At 36.2% G+C, this 19939-nt stretch overlaps 2 protein-coding genes across 5 annotated transcripts; one reads left to right on the forward strand and one right to left on the reverse strand.

The window, feature by feature from the left end:
* Nucleotides 1-120: 120 nt before the first annotated feature.
* Nucleotides 121-12339, reverse strand: LOC129884270 (uncharacterized). Of its 3 annotated transcripts, XM_055958595.1 has the most exons (20): nt 10986-12339; nt 9756-9959; nt 8721-8825; nt 8561-8626; nt 8313-8477; nt 8024-8098; nt 7767-7921; nt 7202-7337; nt 7037-7106; nt 6813-6940; nt 6617-6673; nt 5262-5447; nt 5066-5158; nt 3888-3973; nt 3733-3799; nt 3578-3644; nt 3334-3470; nt 2603-2694; nt 1077-1143; nt 121-715 (listed from the first exon to the last, which is right to left on the reverse strand). In XM_055958595.1, exons 1-20 carry the CDS (start codon nt 12201-12203, stop codon nt 551-553), a joined length of 3339 nt encoding a protein of 1112 aa, XP_055814570.1. In that variant the 5' UTR covers nt 12204-12339; the 3' UTR covers nt 121-550. The 3 variants fall into 3 exon arrangements, with proteins under 3 accessions (XP_055814570.1, XP_055814575.1, XP_055814578.1); XM_055958600.1 differs by lacking the exon at nt 121-715 and having other exon boundaries at nt 1120-1193; XM_055958603.1 differs by lacking the exons at nt 121-715; nt 1077-1143; nt 2603-2694; ... (1 more) ...; nt 3578-3644; nt 3733-3799 and having other exon boundaries at nt 3887-3973; nt 5030-5158.
* Nucleotides 12340-14273: 1934 nt separating this feature from the next.
* Nucleotides 14274-19808, forward strand: LOC129884300 (serine/arginine-rich SC35-like splicing factor SCL30A). Of its 2 annotated transcripts, XM_055958622.1 has the most exons (6): nt 14274-14392; nt 15306-15472; nt 15876-15953; nt 17809-17973; nt 18369-18500; nt 19239-19808. In XM_055958622.1, exons 2-6 carry the CDS (start codon nt 15327-15329, stop codon nt 19576-19578), a joined length of 861 nt encoding a protein of 286 aa, XP_055814597.1. In that variant the 5' UTR covers nt 14274-14392; nt 15306-15326; the 3' UTR covers nt 19579-19808. The 2 variants fall into 2 exon arrangements, with proteins under 2 accessions (XP_055814597.1, XP_055814601.1); XM_055958626.1 differs by lacking the exons at nt 14274-14392; nt 15306-15472 and adding an exon at nt 17106-17511.
* Nucleotides 19809-19939: the final 131 nt, after the last annotated feature.

Consider the following 19939-nt stretch of genomic DNA (forward strand, 5'->3'; position numbering starts at 1 on the left):
ATGAGGGGACAGCGAGACTCAATCCTAGGACCTCTACCTACTCAAGTAACAGGAGTGCAACTGGAGTATTCACATAAAACCTTATAGAAAGAATAAGCAAAAAGATAAAAAGGCATGAAATAATCACAAGCGAAGCAACAAATCAATCACCATTTATAATGTTCTCTTTTACAATAATAACAAAATGTGTAAAGCAAACAAGAAGATGACTGGACCAAAACTGAGACGAGCCGTCACCTTGACAACCCTTTGAACCTTACACATTTGACCAACAAAACCTCTCGCAAACCATGATCATCGATGCTCCTATCTTTACTGAAGCAAGACTAGACCGCAAAACTTTTGATATACACATTCTACAAACAAAATAAAATGGTTTCCACCTTTGCTCGCTACTCTGCCAAAACCAACAGCAGGCCGGCACATAGACTCAAAAGTCCAAATGAATGACACTAATGGGAAAGAATGGAGTATCAAATACATGATTCACACATAGTTACAGGTCCGGCAGGTTCATTGCATTGGAGAAAAGCCGTTAGCTTCCACAGCATTATGATGATAACATTGATTGCAGTGTTAACTGCTGTTGAGGCTGCAGGGATGACCATATTGAAGCCAGGGTGGCTGGTGGTTGTGTTTGCTGAAGCTGCCTCAACAGAGTAATCATCCTACTAGCAGTCTGCTCTGTCACCAGATCCTTACCAGCACATAGAACCTACAGAAAAAGCAATTTTGTGTTTCAAGATGGCAGTGGCTATATGTATGTTACCCGATAACGACACAATTCAAGAATTTCAATCAACTATCTAAACAGAGGGAATGAAGAGGGTGAAAGACACATAGGTACCAAAAGCAAGAGATTGTGGGGTAGATGTTTCCATCACTCCACCATCAACCCAAACAAAGAAAAATAAGAATAAGTATAATAATAAAAAAAAGAAAAAAAACTGAGATAAGGCTCACATCCTTGAATTTCAAATGAACAATAACAACTACTGGTTCAGAATTGGGATTGTTTCAAGGCTGCTACCTTTTGGTGACAAGTATCAATCTAAACTTGTACTGAAAGAGCTAACCTCAGCAAAAACTTGAACAACTTTTGGAAGGTACTCATTGTTGGGACCCAGAAGTTCTCTGTCTGATCTGCAAGTGGGAAAATTGATTGAAACATAGAGCCTTAGAAGACAAGCTACCTGACACAGAGAGCAGCAATAGAATGACTGCTGTCAAAGCAGGCAAGATGACCTTGACAAATAAAACAGCTATAGCTCAAAGAGATTAACAATGTTAGAAGAGTGGGTTAATCACTCCCACTTTATTAGAATCGATATTTTCTTTAACATGTGTTTTATCATAAAAAATTAAACCTTATTACAAAAATAGTCCCAAGTGTACCTGGATTGAATCCTTAGTTAGAGAGAGGGCTAAACTAAGCCTACGTAACAATATGGGAACAACTATTTTTGTCTGCTTTCAGCTATGTTGTATAGACGGGCAACCTTGTGAAATAACACATCATATATAAGTAAGTATCATCTAGAATAGAACCCAGTGCAACTAAGAAAAAATAATGAGCGTAGCTATCTTCAATGAATTTAGAAGCTTCATTGAACCTAAACAAAGTAACAAACCAAAACTGCATTTGCAGCTCCAGTAGAATGCTATAAACTCCTGACCAAGTTAGAGTACACTCAATGCTGCTCAAATTTTATGTTTGGTTAAAACTAGCTTATTGGCATTTGGTGGGAGAATCGGTTGAAAGCAGTTTTCAAGTTTTCTTACTTGAGACTAGGGTCTATCGGAAACAGCGTCTCTACCTTCACAAGGTAACGATCAGGAATGCGTACACACCACCCTACCCGGACCCCACATGCGGGATTACACAGGCTATGTTGTCGTCGTAGTTTTCAAATTTACCAAAGTAGAACTTTTTTCTCGAGTTTATGAGAAAAAGTACCCTCTCCGTTTCAATTTATGTGAATTGGTTAGAGAAATTGGAGTAAATTTCTTATGTGAACCTAATTGACTGGGCTCCGAGGTTAAGATATGAAAACTTTTAAAACTTGTGGTCTTTAATATGGTATAACATTTGTGTGGTTATAAAGACTTCATGAAACTTATGGTCCAAAACAGGCCATAACATTTGTGTGGCTATAAAAGATTCCCATTAAGGGTAAACTCAAAAATTTAAGTTAAATTGTTTCCAAATTTATTCTTTTTGGAACAAACTAAAAAGGAAATAGTCAACTAAACTGGAATGGAGAGGGTAAAAATTACGCAAACAAAGTTTGGAAAAAAGAAATGCAATTTATTTTGCACCACAAGCCTCATAACTTCATTTTGAAGTCATTCATTTGCATATATATGCACATTTAGATCATACGGTACTAATGGAGCAATTAAATATGTGGAACAACCTATCAGTTGACAGAACCCAAGACACTTACAGCTTAACACCACTTAAAAAGTAGATTGGTATCTTTTATACATGACCTATTCATAAAACCATCCCTCCCCCTACCCAAAAAAAGGGCTCAGTTTATCCCGTCTTTGACACCATCCAAGTTAACAAAATACGAGTTACAGTAAACCGGTCCAATACCTTTCGACCATTGAACAAAGTTGGTCGTGAACAACCTTGGCTTCAATCATGTCACCTTTTATAGGCAGGCAATTCAGCCAAGCAGGAATAACCTGTCAAAAGGTCTCGAATATGAGAGTCGAAGAAATCATAACAAGGTTCTCCCTACAACAAGCAGAGGCTATATGTTATAGCAAAATCAAAGACATTTGTATAAAATAAGTGAAAACACTCTAGAAACTACAAAGCATGTGATTAACAGAACATTGAAGTAGTTGCTTTCCATTATCACTAAAAGGCAATCATAAGAATTGTTTATAAAGAAAGTTCTGTGCCGGTCCAATCACCAATGAAATTAAATTTAAAGCCTCTAACTGCAAATTGTTACTAGAAGTATCCCAAACACTTGAACATTGATACTAAAATGTAATCGTAATGCTCCCTTAGCCATTCGATTCAAGCACAATTTGAAGTAGTTGCTTTCCATTCTCACTAAAAGGCAATCATACGAATTGTTTAAAAAGTAAGTTTTGTGCCAGTCCAATCACTAATGAAATTAAATTTAAAGCCTCTAACTGCAAATTGTTATTAGAAATATCCCAAACACTTGAACATTGATACTTAAATGTAATAGTAATGCTCCCTTAGCCATTCGATTCAAGCACAATTTATCTGAGGCATATCCTAGGATAAAAACGTGGAATTTGTATGCACATCGACAAAATAGAAGTTAGGATTAACATAAAAAGTACCTGGGCCGAGTCAATGCTATCACGATGAAAATTACAGATCTTCCATAATGCTGAAACAGCATTATCATAGGCCATTACGTTCTCAGGTTGTACAGCATTTGGATGCCTTAAAACAACATTGAGCCTTGACAGAGCCTCTGAATAAAGGTAATGAAATGAAGTTGAAGTAGGAACATGTTATACCTGCCTCCCTCCTACTGCTCCAGAAAAAAAAAGAAGGAAAGGTTCCAACACCATACAATACCTCCCACTAGAGACTTGAAAGCAGAGCCACCATGTTCTGCACATACACCAAGTCCATAAACAGCAGCCTGGATATGACATTAGCGGGGTTCAGATAAATGAAATAGCATGTCCAAATTGTCTAATATAAGCTACAACCATTTAGCATATACAAACCTGTCTGACATCTGGGCTCTCATCATTGCATGCTTCCAAAAGGAAAGGAAGATATGTGTCATAATACCTAGTTTGCAAAGGAAGAAGCAGTTCCATCTAAATTCATATCATGATAACCCCCCAACTAAAGACAAACATGCACAAAATACACCTACTTTAAAGCTGCTTCTCGGCACTGCTCTGCAACATCATCAAAGATGCAAATTGCTATTCTCCTTTCTTCAGCTGTTTTGTCCTTACCCTTAATAGATGCATGTGGGAAAGTTAATAAGAATGAGATATATGACAAACTAAAGAGATAATAGATAATTATCCCCTCTAACTATAACACTTCTTTCAGAAAGACGCTCCAACTTTGCGGGGTCCTAATACCCCCTTATTCATATATAGAATGGATCTATTACCCCCTTATGAGCCTACATGACCTAGAGAGTGTACTTCACCCTCCAATAGAGCGTAAAATAAGCAAAAAAAATAATTTTTTAAAATTTCTTTCAGCATTTGTTTCATTAAAATTACTTTTTTCTTACTTCATTTATTTTTAATTTACTTTTTCAATTATTCCCTCCCCACCCCCACCCCCTATTATCTTCTCCAATCAGACTCCTCAGCATTCCCTTCTTCCTCTTTTTTCCCTGTTATCTACTGCTGCCTTTTTTGTCTCTTATCTTCTTTCTCCTCTATTTTTTAAAACTCTTTCCTCTTTGATTCTATTCTCTAATAGGTAATTATTCTTTTGATTTTTAATTTAGAGTCATTCTCTGTCTTCTTTGGTTAAGAAGGACTATAAATCTCCATTTCAATGGAGTTCCAAGTCCACCAATAGTGTAGTGTTTTTGACTTTCAAAATTTGAATCTGATGATAATTTGATTTTGGCTACAATAATTGAGGGTTAGAGTTTATTAGAAGATTGAAATAGTGATGGCTTCATTGGAGGTTGGTCGGCGACGGAGAGCAAGAAGAATGAGGTTTGTGGCGAGGAGCAAATTAAGGGGGTGGAGTTGGGGAAGAGGAATGAAGGAGGAGAGAGAAAAAATTGAAAAAGAAAAAGAAATAAAGTTCAAAAACGTAAATAAAATGTAAAATTAAAAGATTTGACACGCGGTAGACAATGATTGGTGTGTGTTTTTCCTCTCTTTCTTGTAACTGGGGTTGAACGAGAAATGTTGTAATTATACTATTTTAAAATTGTTCAACGGGAGTATTAGGACCCCTGCAAAGTTGGAGTGTCTTTTTTAGAAAGTGTTATAGTTGACGGGGGTAATTATGTATTATCACCAGACAAAAAGAACTTACTTGCAAGAGCTACATTAGAAACCATGCGGGACTTACCCACATAGGCATTAGATATGATGAGAGCTCATCGAAGAAGGGCAAGAAAGCTGCCTTGAATGTTTTGATCAGTGTACCCAATATTTCACCGACCTATAAAGATTTCAAAATGATAAGCCTGATAATGCGAAAGACATGTTTAATGATAAACAGATCTACCGCTCATTATTGAGAAACAATGTTATATTCAACATACTTGGTCAAACACTTCTTCTTCTTGCTCATTTTCCTCCCTGAGTAATTCACTTTCCTCAGCATCAAAGTCTTCAGCTTTTGCTCTCTCTGCTCGTTCGCTCGTTCGACTTGAACTGGCCGTGATGACCTGCTTAATCTCATCCACAATGCTTCGGACCTGACCTTCATCCAAGAGTAGTCCAGATATCTGAAGTCCAGAATTCATAATAAGATTAAAACATTAAAGGTCATGAGAAGGAGTAACAGTAAAATCGTACATATGTTTCAAGACGTAATAAGGATTAAAGTGCAAGTTCAACAATCATTCATCTCTAGTAATTACTTGTCCCCCAAGATGTGTGCTGGCTCTCCCAAGTTTTATGTCCAACACAATTTTTTTTTGTAAGTGGTGTACGGATCAGCTTGCTGAGCGCACCTCGACTTATTCCATGGGGTACCCACTACCTCTCCGAGTAACTCTATGTCCAACTCATATAAACTATAACTCAGTTTATACAAGTAGACTATCAAATAGACAGGAATTTTGGAAGTCTAGTATCATTCTCTTGATAAACCAGAATCTTTCATTAATTACACGCCAAAATGGTGTCAAAACTATGAACAGATTGAGATGGTTCAACCAGTCATTCATCAGATCAACCTACCTATCTCTACAAACAAGTGTTGGAATGACGATGATCTTTTAATGATTGATACATTTATCCATCAGATAACCTTCTATTTCTTTCATTCCAAATAATCCAGAGAAAAAACCAGTGGGAAGTGCACATCATTATTCCACCAAGTCTTTTGCTCTACTACCACTTCAAGTTGTGACTAAACTAAACTTAGTTTTCAAGTGCAACAGATTTTCTGCTATGCTAGTCTGCTAGTAGACTCAAGATTTACTAAAAAAAAGGATCTGCTGGAACAGAAGTCCTCCACTATATAAAGGAGTTGAAGTGGTTATCTTTTGCTTGAAGTACAACATCTTGATTAAACCTTGCTAATGGCTGAGAGCACCAGGTACACAATTGATGTGATTATGGAAGTAAATATTCTTGCATTTATTGCTACTGCACTATTTATGCTAGTTCCTACCTCTTTTCTACTTATCATTTACGTAAAAACAGTCAATCGAAACGACAAATTATTAATTAATTTGAATGAAATTGACTTCTGGAATTTTTATAAAGCCACTGAAATCGAAAATAAGAAAAAGGCTGTATCAACCATTGATGTGATGAGGATGTAAACAGTAAGATAATTTATTTCAGTATATCGAATATTTAAAGAAAAAGAGAAGTTCAATGAAAGCACACCAATAATTCTACAGAACTTGTAGTTACCCACATCCGAAAGAAAAAAATAACTGACCTGTAGGCACTCATTCAATGCATCCAACATACTTGCACATATTTCAGTATCAGGCTCCTGTGATGAATGGAAGCAAAAATGTTACTAACTGGCAATCCAAATTCAAAGTACCATTATACTTATTTTTCAGACATTTCCAATTATTTTTATTTTTTTAAAAAGAGCAAAAAGTAAAAATTAATCAGTTCAAGTCAACCTTATGCAAAGCTTCCACCAAAGCTGGTACTATGTAGTCGGATAACTGCTTGACGTAGGTCTCGTTTCGGCCCTGAGCAATCCCTTTCTCTACAGCCAGTTTGGCAGACCGTAACAGCTCTGGCATGGCTATAACCAACATACAGTAATATATCAGTAATTTGCAATATTATAGAGAGAAAAAAACAACTAGAGGAGAATAATATAGACATAACAGAAATCCACCTGAAACTGCAGCTTTCCTGACTTCCTCATGGAAATAGAATTTCAAAAGCGGGACTAATGTTGGAGCGACCTGTTTCAAGAATTAGCATACTTATTTAACTCGAAATGCAAGACAAGATTTCAGTCAATAGCATATAAAACATGCAAGCAATTAGTGATGCCAACCTGATCAATCCATGGGTAGAAACCTTCCTTAAGCTCGTCAGCATAGCAGCATAGCATATTACAAGCTGTAGCCTTCTCCTCTAGGACACTTGTTTTGATGCCTATCCTTTTATCCCCAAGAGTTATGGTCTCCATGCTGCATTACATAAAACTTAGACAAAGTCCTAGGAATGTCCAATTCTCTAAACAATTACATGGTGGCCATGCATAAAACCAAAGTCCTAAGGTTGCTAACTAATGAAAGTAAGAAAAGGTTACACATTTAAATTGAATTCCATAAGAGAACATCAGTTGTTGATGCAAAAGAAGAGACCACTAGCACCACGTCTTAAAATTGTAGTGACTCAGCGTCCTCGTCACAAACTGATGTGAATAACCCTCTTCGCAACTATACTGAATATGGGAATATGCACATACCATATCTAGTGGCATGGGGAAGTAAATAGCAATTTTCCATGAGGAAGCCGTAAGCCCAAAAATATCACATGGCAATTACAGCAACTTACAGCAATGCCAAAAACATTCTCAATTAAATAGAAGGCAAATTTCATTCTATAATGTTCACCTATCATCATCTGACTCATCAAGTTCATTGTCTGAATCTGCAGACGATATGGTTACATCAGGCTTTAGTTGAGCAGATTGAAGCAAAGGAGGCATGACTACAGTCATGTATGGAAGGAAATCCTGTCCCAAACACTTGCAAAGTCTGGCCCAAGCCTACAATGTAATAAAATAATGTAGCGTGATCATATCGAAAAACATATACTGTGAATGTTGAAATGAATCTCCCAGGTTTAAAATCAACGGATGCACTCACACCTGTAGCATGTAACTAGTAGTTGGGTCATCTGTCTCCATTTGTGATCCTTGCAATGACATAAGCACATCCATAACCTTAATGACAACAAAGTTTCAAGAATAAGCTGCATGGTATAATGCTTTGAGAATTGGACCAATCTGGATGAGAAAACAAATTAAGCTACACATCTATAAGGGTACTAGCAGATGCGTCCAACCATACAAAACTAGAAAGTTATAGATTAAATTAAAACTGGAGAACATAGGCAGGAAGTATACCATAGCGACATGTTTATATTCTCATACTGACCTGTTTTGCATCGTCTCTGAATTTATCTTTGCCAACAGCCATCCCTACCAAACTTATGCACTCCATGGCTTTGGCTCGAAGTATGCGATTAGATTTATCCGTTGCATTTACAAGGATAGTTTTCAAATAAGGTATTACAGCATCATAGTACTTCTGGAAGTGCTCCTGTTAAAACATCACATATTAGCCATTATCCTCCAAAGTGGACTCAATATTATTGAGTCAGAATAACTGCAACATGGTAATACCTGGGATGAATCAGCAACAGAAGCCAAAGCAGTTAATGCTCCTTCTTGCACCATTTGTTTGCCATTCTGCATTTCAGAAGGTATAATAAGTAGGAAAAGAAACCATGAATCTCCTGCACCAATCAGTTATTTTATAATATTTTGTTCTCTCATGTCATACCTGCAGAAGTACAAGAAGTTTGCCAACTATTCCATCTAGATAAGGTGTCAGAATTTCTGGTGTGCAGTTCTCACTGAAGTTGAGGACAGCTGATGCAGCATGTGCCTGTGAATATCCCAAACGGAAAAAGAAAAATTACTGCTATGTTGCATGAATCTGCTAAATATTTAATATAGTTCCTTAAACACCCTTGTTCCTTTTAGAGTAACAAATATCCAAATAAATGAAGAACAGTGTACCATTCAAAAGCCAAGATACATTATCTCAAGAGGTTTATTTTAGAAGCATTAACTAACATTCTACACATCTATAGATATACATGTACCAAGGTTGTGTCTAGGAAGGCATATTTTTGAGCAAAAACTGACCATCGTCATTAATTGATCAGATATGTTAACATATACTCCCTCCTGTCCATATTAAGGGGTGCTTTTAACTTGGGCACGCCCCTTAAGAAATCTACTTACTCCTAGAAAGTAAGAAGTATTTTTACCAACTTACTCTTAATGAAAGGGTACATATTTAATACAGTTTCTTGGTTATATAAAGATCCACTAATCTAAATAGGGATAAATTTGGAAGAAAACAATTAATGTCTTCTTGATTATGTGAAAATGAAAAGGTAAAAACACCACTTAATATGGACCGGAGGGACTAGATAACAAAGAAATCTATCATTCTTAATTTGATCAAACCAAAAAAATGACCAGCTAATGATCAACCAAATATTATACTAGAGTAACATAATTTATTTATTTTTGATAACAGAGAAATCCCTCAGTGAGGATAGTTCGAAACTCAATAGATAATAGTCCAACCCCCTATCCTTATCCCCTTAAATACCATGCTTTTGTCTGTGGAAGGGTTCGAAATCATGGCGTGTGTCTAACCCACATGTCATGTGATATGCTCTTAGCACTAGACCAATGCCGTAGGTGCTAAAGTAATATGAGTATTATCTTCTGCTACTGTTTAAAACACATTTTCACGAAGCTACAACATTTAATGTGGGTTCACCATATCACCAGGACAAACCTGTACTCGTGGACTTTGGAAATCATCCATCGCTGCCGCTAGTGCTGGCAAAACACGGTTATGATATTGAACTTGCAAATCTGGACCCAAGTCAGTTGACAGCTGGCCAATTGCATTAATTGCTGCCCACCTCACTCGAGGATGTGGATCCTGGAAAGAATTGAGAACCATGTTGACCACGTGCTCCAAATTCTTAATCATCACCTGTTATAGGAAACGAGGCACGGTGTTCAATTCAACAAACAAACATTCATTGAGAATAAGATCCAACAATGGAATTAAACAGTTGGACAAGCACCACTGCAGGAAACAGCTCAACAAACCAAAAGTAGTTATATTGAACAAATACTCCACCCATCCCAAAAACGAATGGCAGGCTTTGGAGTACAAGGTCAACATTGTGTGATTTAAGTCACATTTGACTTCTCTTTTCCTTTTGCAAAAAAAGGGGTTGGATTTCTGGAAACTACATTAGAAATACTTCAAAGTACAAATTTTTAATAGTTGAAAACAATTTAAAATGTTTTCAAAAGTAGTAGTCATAGGTAAACTATCTTGACCCCTGAAGTAAAATGCCCTTCTTTTTTGATTAACTTTTACGCACTAATTCAATGAGTGAAAGCAATAAATGACATGCAGCAAAACATTCAGTTACGATAAATAGAGTGAGTATGAAAACAAAAATATAAGTGCACTGATACAATAATGCATCAAAAAGCACCAAACCTCTGAAACAAATTCCGTGAAAATGTTTTTAAATTCATAAAGACAAGGTCTTCAATAATTATCAATCAACTAGTTGCCTATAAGAATCTATTGTCCTTTCTCAACCTTCAAATACTGTTCTTTCCTACTTTCAGATGGTAAATATTATTTTTTTTGAAAAAGGCAACTTGTATTATGAACCAAGGAATACTCCAAAAGTATGCCAGTAATATTTACAGCAAAATTACAGAGGCAGAGGCGACCCTACTAGTGCTTCATAAATAATCTAGAATACTAGGAATATCCTCTGCTTCTTGAGGATATTCGTGTTTACACCAAAAAAAGAAAAGGACTAGACAGTTCATCTTCAGTTTCTGCAGAGAACATCTCTTGTTTTCGAAGCACCTCTGGTTCCTTTCCATCCATATAGTAGGGTAAATATTTTTCAGAATGTAGAGTACATATTAGGGCCTGTTTCACTTAAACTTAATCTTTAACATAAGTAAACAAGTTTCTCATCAGTACCTTTGAGCAACCTTCCGCAATCTGAGCAAGGGCAATGAGAGCAGCATGGTGCTTCTGCCACTCTGGTGCAGCCAAGTAAGCAGGCAACTGTTCGGAAGCAACAGGAACAATTGTGTTACCGCCCAGTGCAATGGCTAACCTATCCAAACACTCCTGCCCTACACTATAATTACTTGTTTCCCCTGCATCCTCATGCTCAGCTTCAGCACTGTGCCAAACAGGTTCATCATCAACATCTAACAACATCTTCATCAAAATAGCAAACAACCTAGTAATAAACTGCGGCAACTTCCTCATCATTCCTGGGGCACGTTCCCTGGCCTCGGTCAATGTAATCACAAATTCAATAGCCAAATGCCTGGTCCCCTCTTCTAGACTCTCTGCCTCGGCTATTTGTAACATTGCCCCCACGACATCCACTAGTTGTCTCCTCAAGAACCTAGGCTCAGTCCCTGCTAATTCAATCATCAATTCCAATGCTTCCTGTGCGGTTGCCTCTTGACCAATGTTCAAGGCCTCAGTCAACGTACTCATCATCCCAGGCAATAGATCCTGAAACCTATCCCTCTGGTTTGCGATGGATAAACACTGTATGAAATTGATGGCAGCACTTAATGCTGCAATCCTCACATCAGCATTGTGGGAATTATTCAGGGTTTGCAGGAAAACCGAATGCAAATCCTTTGTATAGGGAACCAAAATGTCGCCTATATATTGTGCTAATTGAGCAAATATCAAAAAAGCACATTCCTGTAACTTTGTTGAATCGCTGGTAACAGATTGAAACATGAATGGCAATATTTCAGGCCATTGATTTTCTGGTAGAATAGATGAAGTTAGCTCAGAAATGGTGTCGCATAACTTCTTGATAATGGATTTAGATTGTTCGTGTTGGATACATGTGAGGAGGAGTGACTTAATAGAGGACTGGGTAGAGTGAGTGAGTTTGGGCCAAATGAAGTCGTCATCGCGAGTAAGCAACTTTCGGAGGAGTATAGCTGACATAGCACGGGGCTCAATATGTGGAGAGGTGGTGAGAAGGTTAGCGAGCTTGAGAGAGAGTGAATTGGGATCATTCTGCTTGATGAGGTTGAAGATTGACTCGGCTTGAGATCGTTGTTCGTTGGAGGTTGACATGAGATGGGAGATTAGAGTTTCGAATGGTGCCGGGTCGGCTCCGAGTATGGTCGCCGGCGCCGGAGTTGACTCAGAATCCATCACTATGTCTATGGAGGAGTGATGGCGCTCAAAAACAATCGGGGGGGTTTCTCTCTCACACACGTCCAACTCGATATATAACGGCGAAGAGCACGTAAATGGAGAGGGAGAATTTGGAGGGTTTTTGTCTTTGAAATTTTTTACCTTTTATTTAGGCCTGTTTTGAGTTATCAAATATTCAAATAGATAATAAATAAATGTTTTATTTAATTTATTATTATCTGATATTTATGTCCTCTAATTTTTAGTGTGCATTAATAGATATTACTTAAACTTATATATAATTGAATAAGTAGATACATGTGGTCTTTTTCACATTGTATGTGGCGATTTGCATCATACTAGGTGTCCTATGTATATCATTTCACGTAAAATATATGTGTCTACTTGTTCAACTTTATATAAATTTGAGTACTTACTTGTGCACACTTAAAATAAATTAAATAGCATATTTGTATATTATACTAAAATTAAAAAATAAAATTAAGATCAACTAGATATACAACTCTTAAAGTTATTACAAACAAATTTTCATTTGAATATATCATTTTTATTCAGTATACTTGAATGTGTTAATTTGATGCACTATGTAAATGGGTGAGTATACATATATTATGGCAAATTCAATCAATTACTTGTTTCAAGATTTCTCTTTTTTGTTTCTAAGCATCTGTGATAATTCAAAAAACTTAAAAGTCCTCAAACTAAATCTCTTAATATATGCTTACATAGTGATTTCTCGACAAGCTTTCAATTAAAGACGATAGAGAAAAATTCCTAACATCCCCTCCATGATTAATGAGTCATTTTCAATTTGAGTGAAAACTCCCTCTAGGTTGCTCTCAAAGTTACTATGTGATAAGTAGTAAATATAAGCATTGTTGCTTATTAAAGTTTGCCTAATTGAGTCTGCTTGTGAATTCAATTTCGTTATTAATACAAAAATTCTAAAACTTACTCTACAATTATATCCAAACAGAAGCAACGAGAAGTTAAATTTGAAAGTGAAAAATGAAAAATAGGAGAAAATTAATATTAGATATGAGATTTATTCTTTGCTTTCATAGAAGAATTAATATAGAAAAAAATTGAATCTTAGAGTTAATAAGTAAGAAAAAGAATATCTAGCAACAAAAAAGATAAAAATATGAATTAAATGGATACAATTAAGGGGATATTTTAAAGAGAAAATATTGGATCTTGCGGACTGTTTCTGAAGAAAAGTATGGAGTTTTAAAAAAATAAAAATAATTGATTACTGAAGTTCTAGCAAAAAATAGAAATCAAACTCAACAAATTTTGATGTGAAATAGATTTTGTGTCCTCACACAAAAGATATTATTTAAATTTTTTCTTAAAATTTTTGAATTTAATAGTTGCACTATACTTTGCTATTACTTAGCTTCATAAGAGGACTTTATAATCGAGTTTCGTTTTAAGTATTAGGTATGAAAAAATACATATAAAAGACACTTTTCATTTTATATGAATGTTTTGCAATACAAATAGTAATACTAGTAATTAATGGTCATTTAATATGGGAAAAATTATATGAGATAACAAACATTACTAGTTTATTATTTTATATGAGTATAATTTTATTTTATTACCATTCGTGGTTATATTTTGCTGAAATTTGCTATAATTTATTTGTATATTTCGCTATATAATTCGTGTACTGCGTTTGTATATTTCGCTATACAATTCGTGTACTGCGTTTATATAATTCGCTATACAATAGCGTTTGTATAATTTGTTATACAATTTGCAGTTTTTGTATATCGTTTGTATAATTTGCTATATAATTCACAGTTTTTATATAATCTTTGTATATTTCGCTATATAATTTGTGTATAGTATTTGTATAATTTGTTATATAATTCACAATATTTGTATATTTTGATATGCAAATAATTTTTGAATATAACATTTATATAATTCTCTATAACATTTATATAATAAAAAATATATTAATTAGAAAAACTATACACATTATGTTTAAAAAGTTTGCTAAATAAATTTTTCCATTAATATGAGTGGAAAAAAAAGGACTAGCCAAGTAAACGAAGAGGGTCAAAATACATATATAGGTGCCCCGTTAATGTTTTGCCCTAATAAAGCTCCAATCAGCTCAATCTCTACTGTCACCGCCGTTGGAAATCCTCCTGCAATTTTCTTGTTAGCCGCAGGTATATTTCTTATCCTCTATGTATATTCCTCTAGCATCTAATACTATTTAGGGTTTCTGAAATTTATCCTTTATTTTCCTACGAATCCAGGTTGATGTAATACTATTTCATTTTTTTTCTTTTGTTTTTGATTGTTTGTTGCTGTATGTTTGCTGAAAAAGATGTCTTTTTTCAAAAAATTGAGAAAAAAGTTTCAATTCCTTATTTGACGTTGGAACTACTTAGCTATTTGGGAATGATTTGTTTTACTTGTGCTTTTTTTTTTAGCGTTTGGATCAGATCCTGTAGTTATTGTGAAAGAATTTGTGTTGTGTTGAGAGTTGTTTCAGTAAAAAATATATATGAAAGCATGTTTGGACAACCAAAAAACTATCTTTTTATAGAAAGGGACTTATTAGTCCGGGATTCCCCCTGAATTTGAAACCTTGTATTCCGTGTACACCTAAACTGTTGTTGGTCCTAATTACCCCATCAACGTGGTATTTTGATAGCCTTTTTAGTTTGTGTTTTTCCAACTTAATTGTGTTTAGACCCCATAAATAGAAAGAAAATGCTTTGACTCCCTCTTGTTCTAGTTCGAGAGGAGCTTGGACCTTTATTATATCATGTCTCTTGTTTAATAGGTGGAGCCAATGGATGAAAATGATGCAAAACATTCTTGTGATTACTAGGATTGTGATAATCATTTTATACCTCATCATAAATTTGATTGATACTGCTCTCATATGTTTATGGGTATGTGTTAATGATAAGTTTGATGAAGGTCGGGTATACATGGATTTTTTTTCTCAGGAGCAAAGCTTCTTTACCCTGATTATACTGGTTTTTGGATTTTTTAATCAAACTTAGTATGTTTTGGTTGCTATTTTTTATGTCTATATATTGGTCTTCTAATTCTATGAACTGATGATAGATCTCGACGAATCTGGTGAAAATGAGGGGAAGAAGTTACAGCCCCTCACCCCCAAGAGGTTATGGAAGGAGAGGAAGGAGTCCAAGCCCCAGAGGGGGTCGCTATGGTGGTCGTGGCAGAGATGATCCATCTACTCTATTAGTGCGCAATCTTCGCCACGACTGTCGGTATGCATTTTGTCTACATTTTATTCTTGGAGCATACCAGACTCATTTTCTTTTAGCTTAATCCGTTAAGCTGTTTTTTCTCTGTGTACAAGTGATTGATTACATGCTTGATGCTGTGTGCACTAAATTAGAAAACATGCATAAGAATTTTTTGTCTTGGGGCCACAGCGCGGGTCCAAAATAAGATTGAAGAATGTTAGCCGTATGAAATCTATCCTCTCTTTGTAGCCATCTGTAGGAGCTACTTACCTTCTTCTTGTCTTTTAGAGTAGGAGCTAAAATTGGTCCTAATGAACTGTTATAATTCCTATGATTAATTCAGTTACATTATGTTAGGTTTAGGTGTTCCATGAATTTTTGCATGTAGCCTGTCGTTCCATTTACTTTGCCGTTTTGTGTGCAGGCCAGAAGACCTCAAAAAACCATTCGGGCAAATTGGTCCTGTCAAGGACATTTACTTGCCGAGGGACTATTATACTCGGTGAGCTTGTTTTGCATTGTCTTTATCTACACAGTTCTTTCCCTCCTTAAAAGAAGAAGAAGAAAGAAAGGAAGGAAGAGACCTTATAGACAAGTGAGGGAGTTATTACTTTCAGGCATATCATATCTTAGTTAGATACTGTCCAACATATGGCCTTTCATCTTCTGGAGCTAGATATTTTATATTTTGGTTTTTGAGAGTCAATTCATTACATCAAGTTTGACTAGGGATGACAAACAAGGAGGGCAGTTGAGGGACAAACCTGCATAACCCGCGGAGACTTTAATCCGTCCTTCTCCGCATAGACTGATTCATTGTTTTCAACCCGCCTCGTTCTCCGCCCCACGTAAACCCGCCCCACATCATTTACTATTTTTTTATAATTTTTTTTTCATAGAAGATGTTTTAAATTTTTTCAGAACTATCTAACCACTTGAGATATTTTTTGAAGAATGGAATATGGTCCTTGCGTGAAATCTTCTCTCCAATAACACCCATTAATCATGTTATTGATGTCCAAAGTAAATCAAGTGCTCTTGTATTTTTCTTTTCTTGTAACATCTTTTGTAGGTGGCCAGCATAGCCCTTAATGCTGAGGAATACAAAAAGTTACTAGTTTCAAAAAAAAGAAAGTAAACCAAGAGCTTCAGCCTTTATTTTCTTTGTTGCCATCATTTCCCAAGCTACTGTTTCCCATAAATACGTCATATTTCTTCATAGCTTGGGCAATTGAAGGGTAGCAGATGTATTCTTTTTGCTGGAAGTAGTCAAGGGAAAAGCTTGGTTATGCTGTGATTGCACATTGTATAATTGTGTATTAGTTTGTGCTCATGAAACACCGTAATGAATTGATGTCAGTTTCTTTGTACGCCAAAGAAAGTTCAGTATCAAAAAAATATTTTTTTAGTATTTTTCTTTTGTTTAAACCGCAACCCACATCATTGTTGAAACTATCTGAACCTGCCCCGCATAGCCTTAAACCCTCTCTTCCCGCATGGCTTTAAACCCGCCCTGCCCTGTTGCCATCCCTACGTTTGACAGAGAAATTTCTGCTGGCTTTTGTTTACTTTTTATTTCATATTGGGTTCTGTTGTGTACTCTTTGTTATGTCATGTTGGGTAACATTTTATTAAAATTGTTGAGATGTAGCAGTGATACTAAAGAGTTTTGGAGACTTCAATCAAGTAGTAAGAGTTCTGTTGACAATTTCGAGTAGTAAGAGATGTAGCGGTGATGCTAAAGAGTTTTGGCGACTTCAATCAAGTAATAAGAGTTCTGTTGACACTTTCAAGTAGTGAGAGAGAACTTGACAATCAATCAAGTAGTAAGAGTTCAAGGTGATGTTAATGGTAGTGAAGATTGGAAGGAATATGGATATCAATAGAATGTGAAGATTTCAAGTTTTCACGTCTTGAAGAATTTCAAGTCATCTTTAAACTGATACACGCAAGGTCAGCAGCCATGTGCTTGCTTCTGTGCTTATCAAGGCGTTCCAATTTATGGGGATTATTTTAGTTTTGTTGTTTTCGGGCTGTTTGGAAATATTGGAAGTCTTTAGGCAAGTCTCTTCATACTGCACACTTTTTTCTCTTAGAAACTAATTTGATTTTGACTCCGAATATATTGGTTTTAATTCTAATTGTTGGGGTGAATTTACCCGTCAGAGGTTCCTTACAACTCTGAAACTCAAACTTGCTCTCTGTCATTATTCTAAATAAGATATTCAAATAGCCCTCGAGTTCTGTAGCTTGGATTAACACCCACTTACTGAATTGTACTTTATTTTGACAATGTCTTTAACACATTTTCTTGTGCTCCCTCTTCTCTTGCTTGTCCTTCCTCTTTTACTTCACAGTGAACCACGTGGTTTTGGATTTATCCAATATCTGGATCCTGCTGATGCAGCAGAAGCTAAGTATCAGATGGATGGTCAGGTTTTCCAAGGTCGGCAACTGACGGTAGTTTTTGCTGAGGAGAACAGGAAAAAGCCTCAAGAAATGAGAGCTAGGGAGCGTGGAAGGTAGTTCTTTCTAATAATTTTGCCCATTCTTGAATTCTTTATTTACCTTGTGTCTGCTTGAACAGTTGTTTCATGTGGTTTAGTTCTGAAAATTGGTCCTGGGAATTACTATCTCAAAGGATGGATTTGTTTGCATTTTGGGCGTTCTAGTCATTTCTGTTGCTCTATCGAATTTTTGGACAATAGAGTTGTAAAACCTCTGTTACATTTCCTGTATTTTTTCTCGTTATTACCAAGTCCTTGTTTTGGAAATCATGGATTTTAATGAAAATTGATGTTAAGTTTTCCAAATGGCTAGTTTTGTAGTCACAAATTTATATGTTTATTATATTTTAGTGCCTATAAGAGTTGTCATATTTCATGAGATGTTAACACTATAATGTACCATCTTGTAGTGGTAGGGGTGGCCGCAACTATGATAGGAGAGGTACTCCCCCTAGGTACCATAACTCTCCTCGGTATTCACGATCTCCACCTCCTCGCGGCCGTGATTACTACTCTCCACCTAAGAGAAGGCAATACTCAAGGTATGCTTATTAGACACAAATGTGATATATTGAAATTTTGTGGTGATTGTCGGAAAATGAACCTTGCTTGCGTTAGATCATTGTGAATGACAGACCAGGTCTTAATCACTTAAAGCATCTCTCCTAGGAATCAAAATTCTGGTTTGTGTGACATCATAGACATACTGAAGATATGTTGCCTCTTGTTTCTTTTGGTTTTATCTTTTACTCAAACCTTATGCATGTTTGGCTCTAGGATGTTGACCTGATAGCAAGATAGATCAAAGTGAGTAAATTTAAAAGCTTCAGGCCTTCGGCATTTCCCTAATCTGCTACAGCTATCTTGAACTCAAGCATTAATGCCTCGTCCAGTTCTCAAGTTGTCAGCAGTGTGAAGGGGAATAGCCTTTGAATATTGGGAATGAGAATGTTGGGAACATTGTCTATGGTAGTGAAACCTGCTTTATTGATTTCTTGGGTGGGATCAATTCTTTTCAAAAAGTTTCCAGAACTCACTTACTTTTTTCCCCCTTATCTTCCGAACTTTATGCGAGCGTTCTTTGCGTCATCCTATCCATAGAATAGAAACTTGCTGAAACCTAAGCCATATTTGCAACTTCTAAACATGTGACATTTCATAGTATTACTTGGAGTTACTTGGTTTATTAATTTGGTCCAGATGTAGTTGCTCCTGCTTTATGCACTGGTAACAAACTATCTCTGATTCGTGATATGAGTATATATCTCCTACTGTTGCAGGTCTGTTTCGCCTGAAGAGAAAAGATACAGTCGTGAGAGATCATATTCTCCTCGTGGTGGTCAGGGAAGGCCATACTCACAATCCCCTCCAAGGGAGCAGTCTCCACCATTCAATGGGTCACGAAGCCGCAGTCAAAGTCCAGTGAGGGAGCATTCTCCACCTTATAATGGTTCAAGGAGTCGCAGCCGGAGTCCAGTTAGGGCACGTTCTCTGGTTAGAGAACGTTCTCCAGTTAGGGGTCACAGCAGGAGGCGGAGCCCTAGTCAAAGCCATAGCAGGAGCCCCAATGCTGTTCATTATTCCAGGAATCCTGACCATGACGTGTCCCCTAGACACTGAACACTCTCCTCTTGGTGACGAATGCTGTAGTTTGAACAAAATGATGTGATTTTCTGTTGTTTAATTAGTTTTCTCATGGAATTCAGCAGTTGCTTGTAGTGACAATCCATATGGATTATTTTCTCGACTTGCTTCTTTTGGTTGTTTGTACTTTATTAGTACTGATGGAGATACGGATAACATTGATGATTTCTCTTCATGTGTGAGTCATTTGACCGATGTTCGTTAGACTGCGTATATTGCAGTTTTTGCCTCCTCTTGAGTCACGCGCTTACAATCTGTTTGGCTTGACCAATTATTTGGCCCATACTATTCTCTTTTTTTTTTTTGAGTTTAATTTAATGATTTCAGATTTACATGT

Source organism: Solanum dulcamara, chromosome 1, assembly GCF_947179165.1.
Source record: "Solanum dulcamara chromosome 1, daSolDulc1.2, whole genome shotgun sequence".
Taxonomy (NCBI): Eukaryota; Viridiplantae; Streptophyta; class Magnoliopsida; order Solanales; family Solanaceae; genus Solanum; species Solanum dulcamara.

Coding starts and splice junctions, on each gene's coding strand:
- LOC129884270 (XM_055958595.1), bottom strand. CDS start 12,203: ATGGATTCTGAGTCAACTCCGGCGCCGGCGACCATACTCGGAGCCGAC. Junction 3,645..3,732: donor AGAGCCCAGATGTCAGACAG/GTTTGTATATGC, acceptor TGTCATATCCAG/GCTGCTGTTTATGGACTTGG. Junction 2,695..3,333: donor ATAGCATTGACTCGGCCCAG/GTACTTTTTATG, acceptor ACCTTTTGACAG/GTTATTCCTGCTTGGCTGAA.
- LOC129884300 (XM_055958622.1), top strand. CDS start 15,327: ATGAGGGGAAGAAGTTACAGCCCCTCACCCCCAAGAGGTTATGGAAGG. Junction 15,473..15,875: donor AATCTTCGCCACGACTGTCG/GTATGCATTTTG, acceptor TTTTGTGTGCAG/GCCAGAAGACCTCAAAAAAC. Junction 18,501..19,238: donor AAGAGAAGGCAATACTCAAG/GTATGCTTATTA, acceptor CTACTGTTGCAG/GTCTGTTTCGCCTGAAGAGA.